This window comes from Penaeus chinensis, chromosome 13 (genome assembly GCF_019202785.1).
Source record: "Penaeus chinensis breed Huanghai No. 1 chromosome 13, ASM1920278v2, whole genome shotgun sequence".
NCBI classification, from domain to species: Eukaryota; Metazoa; Arthropoda; class Malacostraca; order Decapoda; family Penaeidae; genus Penaeus; species Penaeus chinensis.
In genome coordinates, this window is record NC_061831.1 from 26,004,474 (window position 1) to 26,009,473 (window position 5,000).

At 39.1% G+C, this 5,000-nt stretch overlaps 1 protein-coding gene across 1 annotated transcript in view; it reads right to left on the reverse strand.

The window, feature by feature from the left end:
* Window positions 1–5,000, reverse strand: part of LOC125031823 (coagulation factor IX-like) — a 16,943-nt gene that overhangs the window by 10,416 nt on the left and 1,527 nt on the right. Inside the window, 1 exon segment of the mRNA XM_047622779.1 lies at window positions 3,595–3,804. Coding sequence (XP_047478735.1) covers window positions 3,595–3,688 — 94 coding nt within the window. The 5' untranslated portion in view covers window positions 3,689–3,804.

Here is a 5,000-nt window from a genome sequence, read left to right on the forward strand (position 1 = left end):
AATCTTATTGAACTAAAACTTAATAACAGGTGGGCTGTAAAAACGTGAAAAATGTCCACATAAGCACACCAACACCCAAAAATATAATCCCACATACACATACGCTAAAGATATATATATATATATATATATATATATATCTTTAAATTTATTTATATATATGCATATATATACATATATATATATGTATATATATATGCATATATATATATTTACTTATATATATGTATATATATATTTATATATATGCATATACACATGTATATATATATATATATATATATATATATATATTTATATATATGCATATATGTATATATATACATATACATACATACACACATACAAACACACACACACATACACACACACACACACACACACACACACACACATATATATATATATATATATATATATATATATATATATATATAGCCTATGTATGTGGGTATGAGTAAGTGATTTTTTTTTTCTCGTTTTTACACCTATTCATCAACAGCACGTCATTTATTCAATACATTAATTTTCAGAAAGCTATTGGTATTACTTTCATTTCACAGTTTCAAAATACACGTTTTATTTGGAGAAATAAAATCCCCTTTACCATTAACACCGCAATGAACAAATGAACAATTTTCTTAGACCGCTCTCGTGTCTGTCAAAACGGCCTTGAACAAATCTTTAAATTAGGCTATTCGTCCCAAAACCTAATCGAACCATAAACTCTGCGTAAACTCACACGTCCTGTGGTTTCTGTGGTTAGTGGAAGTACTACTGTATAATCCTAAGACAAATATTACACGTAAGGAGCAATTCCGTGTTTTAACCCAGGTGCCCAGGCCTAAGTAGGGTAGAAAATGAGAAAGCCGGATATTTATCAGCGTCAGTAATCTGTTATTTATCACAAGCCCCAGGAGATTCTACCTATTAAAACCTTCATTGCAAGGGAGTTGCCACGACAGCAATAAATACATTGGGTTGAGATAATAACCGAGGGGCCGTAATGCCAAATGATGGAAGACTTTATCCCAAAATATTTCGTTGAGTTTCAGCTCGGTTAGGGCCTTGCTGTTTCCGTTGTGAGGTGTTAAGTGAACGATCCTTGGAGGGAAGACCCACATGTATCTGTGTCACGTCCGTTATGTGTTTTTGTTCCCTTTGGGCCTCCTAAACTGAGTAGCGCGTAGGTCTCTTCTCTCTCTCTCTCTCTCTCTCTCTCTCTCTCTCTCTCTCTCTCTCTCTCTCTCTCTCTCTCTCTCTCTCTCTCTCTCTCTCTCTCTCTCTCTCTCTCTCTCTCTCTCTCTCTCTCTCTCTCCACAGCACTATAAAGGTATCCTGCCACAGCATAGAATCTTTCTTACTTTACGAAAATTCGACGCAGCATCTCGGGGGAATATAGTGTCGTTGGTACTGTACCTCTTACCATTTAAAACTTCCCTTTTTATCTCTCTCTTTTTTTGTGTAAATTAACCCCCTCGGATTCCCACCGATTCATCATGGCCCGAGGTTTCCGGTTATATAAGAAAACGACATGATTCTAGCCTCTATGAAACCCCTACATAAGGTCGTTTCTTACGGGTAAGGGCACTACATACTATACCGCAAACCACAGATTTTATTTATTTATTAATCTATTTTTTTAGCTTATGATAACATATGTGAGTTACGCTTTGCAACACAGAAAACAATAGTATCAGTGTTAGTAATGTGATAATTAACATATAGAAATTATTTCAGGAATAAAGGAAGAAAAGATAATACGAAAAACGTGCTGAAAAATAATGCATATAATGTTACAAAATTATCGTCGTACGTAAAATACACTGACAAAAAGTACACGAGCACACAGATACAAACACTGGCCATCTATCCATATCTAACAATGCCTGAATTCACACGATAACACGAAAACACACACGCATAGACACGCGAACTAACTCACTCACTCATACTCACACAGAGATACATACACACACACTCACTCACTCACTTACTCACACACACACACATACACATACACAAAGACACACTAACTAACTCACTCACACTCACTCACACAAACACACACACAAACACACACACACACTCACACACACACACACACACACACACACACACACACACAAACTAACTCACCCTCTCACTCACACTCACTCACACACACACACACACACACACACACAAACACACACACACACACACACACACACACACACACACACACACACACACACACACACACACACACTCACACATACACACACTCACACATCCAAAACATTTTTTTCGCAAAGAACCTAAAGTCATGCTTATCACATAAACACAAGGAGCGCAACCAAATCCTTAACCATTGGACCTCACCCCTCAAGCAGAAACAGCCCAGAGACAATCTACTTCCGCAATATCCGTGCCTAAGGAAGCGGCAAAGTCTGTAGCCATACCACCTCCCAAGGTTACAGAGGTGGGGAGGGGGTTGGGGTGAGAATGGGGTGGGGGGTGAAGGTAATTATAGGAAGCGGAGAGACAAACCGAATGCGGTATCTTGGCTGCTGAAGACACAAATATTTATGGAATGGATATATACATGTATACTATATGTATGTATCTACTTGTTTACCTTTCTACCAATTATCTACCTATTTACCTATTTACTATTTACCCTTCTATCAATCATCTATCCATTTACCTATCTGTACGTCTAGCCATTTGAAAATGTAATTTTGGCTCGATTTTCATTACCTAAGACGCTCAGAGTCACTTTGGTATCAATATTTCGAACGTACCTCCGCAATAGAGGAGACGATTATACATAATTATCTGTTGACTTAATTACAACAACGACGAGAATAAAAGACATTTAAAGAAACCGACAAAACAAGAAAAATAAAGCGGAGGTTGTGTTCCACCAAAATTCCGCAAATGATTAAAGTCGCTAGCCATGTCACAGGAAGCAGACGAGGATTTCTCGGGGAAAGATGCAGATAAAGGAAATACGAAAACGTGAATAAAAAAGCTCATACAAAAAGCACATTAACTGAAGGCCGGAAAAGAGAACCGAAGATGTAACACGTGAACACGAAGTAAAAGAGAAGAAAAATAAGCCAAAAGAACAACACCGATAGTTTATCCCAGGAAGTGGTTACAATGGAGATGGAACTGATGCCATGGAGAGCGCGAAGGAAACGGCATGACAGTTAGCCAAGCTTCACGTCGTCAAAGCGCCGGTGCGTGTTCCTTCAGGATGTTGAGTCCAACGTTCCTAAGCCGTAATCATTAACGCTGTTAAGGTACTAAATGATCTAATAATCGAGATGTAATTGTGTCATGCAATCATTAATTCTGCCATGCGAAAAACGTATTCAGTCAACGATAACTCATATTAATTATCTGAGGAAAGAGTGCAAGCAAGCAGCCTTCAGACATGACACCAAGGGAAATCTACCGTAATGCGGTCAAGGAATACGTGTGCGGCATTGATGTTTCTGAACCGCTTTTCTATAATTCTATATTTTGAAAACATGAAATTAATCTGTATTAAGTACACAATCCACATTATCTGAAAATAATCACACACGTCTTTATGATACTTACTCTGTCTCTTGGAGATTTTCGCCGAAGCCATGCAGACTATAGCCAGCACCACCACAAGCACTTGGAGGCGACTTAACTCTCCTCTTGACTCCATCTTCTGTCTCTCTCCTCCTGCGGGCTCCTCGTTTTTCCTTCTTCTTTAATTCCTTTCCCTTCCTCCTTATTCTTAGGCTATTATGATGTTTAGCCACGCCCTCCTCGCCACGGTTCCTGGAGGAGATGAATGTGTGGTTACAAGATAATGATTACCTAATTACTATTATATCCCTGGGCGTAGACTATATATCTACTGTAATGTTGTAAATCCTTCTTATACATGACTCGAAGAAAATAGCTGTATATTTACGCAGTAGAATGCGTCATGGAAAAAAGCTAAAACGAAAAAAGTCAACAAAACACGGATTGTTGAAGGCTACGGTCATCTTCGCCCATCCCTTCTTATCCTTGGGTTTTCCCTCGCTGACATTATGCATACTATTACTCTCGGCGCTTCCGGTGGGCTGTGGTCCAACATAGGTGTATGAAGACACCTATGTTGATTTTGGTAAACAAATAGAATATATGCTATTACTGTTTGCTTGTTTCTTTTTGCATTACTTGGTTCTGTTTTGGATTCTCTTCGCCACTGAAACGCCGTTTGGAAGTAAGCTGTGCTTTCCGCTGAATATATTCGTTATCGTAAACTAGAACGTATAGATTTTATTGCGACTTTTCACTGTGCAAAAGATTACATTATAGCCTTACCTTTTTAAAAGTACTACTGGCTTACGAGCTTACTCTAGCAGTACGAACAAAGAAAATTGCTACTACCCCAGCAACAGGAGCGTGTCGATTATAAGCTGCAACTTGGGACCCGTGATATGTGTGACAAAGGTCCATGACAGGTAAATTCTCACAAGCTTCAGACTAAATAAGAAAAATTATCTTAAAATGAGCGATATATATCAATATATATTTTGGAACCATTGTAACAACAACGTCAACAGAAGAAACATCTACGATTTGAGAGTAATAAAATCTTATTGGGCCACCACGACATATTCGAACAAGAGAGCAAACACTGAAGGTTGGCATCTGCCCTGGGGTACGCGAATGACCTTGGATAACAACGAGGGAGGTCAACGGTGAATGGATCCTACCTCATTACCACAGGCTGTATCATAGGCTTACCCCAAAAAATACACAGGGAAATCCATTCGCGTTCAACCAAGCGTACAAACGTTTTGAAGAGAGGAAAATAATTACATTTTTCTTTCATTGGTTGTCCTCGGTCCGTACTCATATTACCTCCTGCCCCCCCGACCATCCCACATCTCCCCCCACCTCCCCTGTCAACGGCTCCTCACTGCCACCTTTCTCGGCCTCGCTCAAGCCCCACGACAAAGGACTTTACGGCTCAATGACAC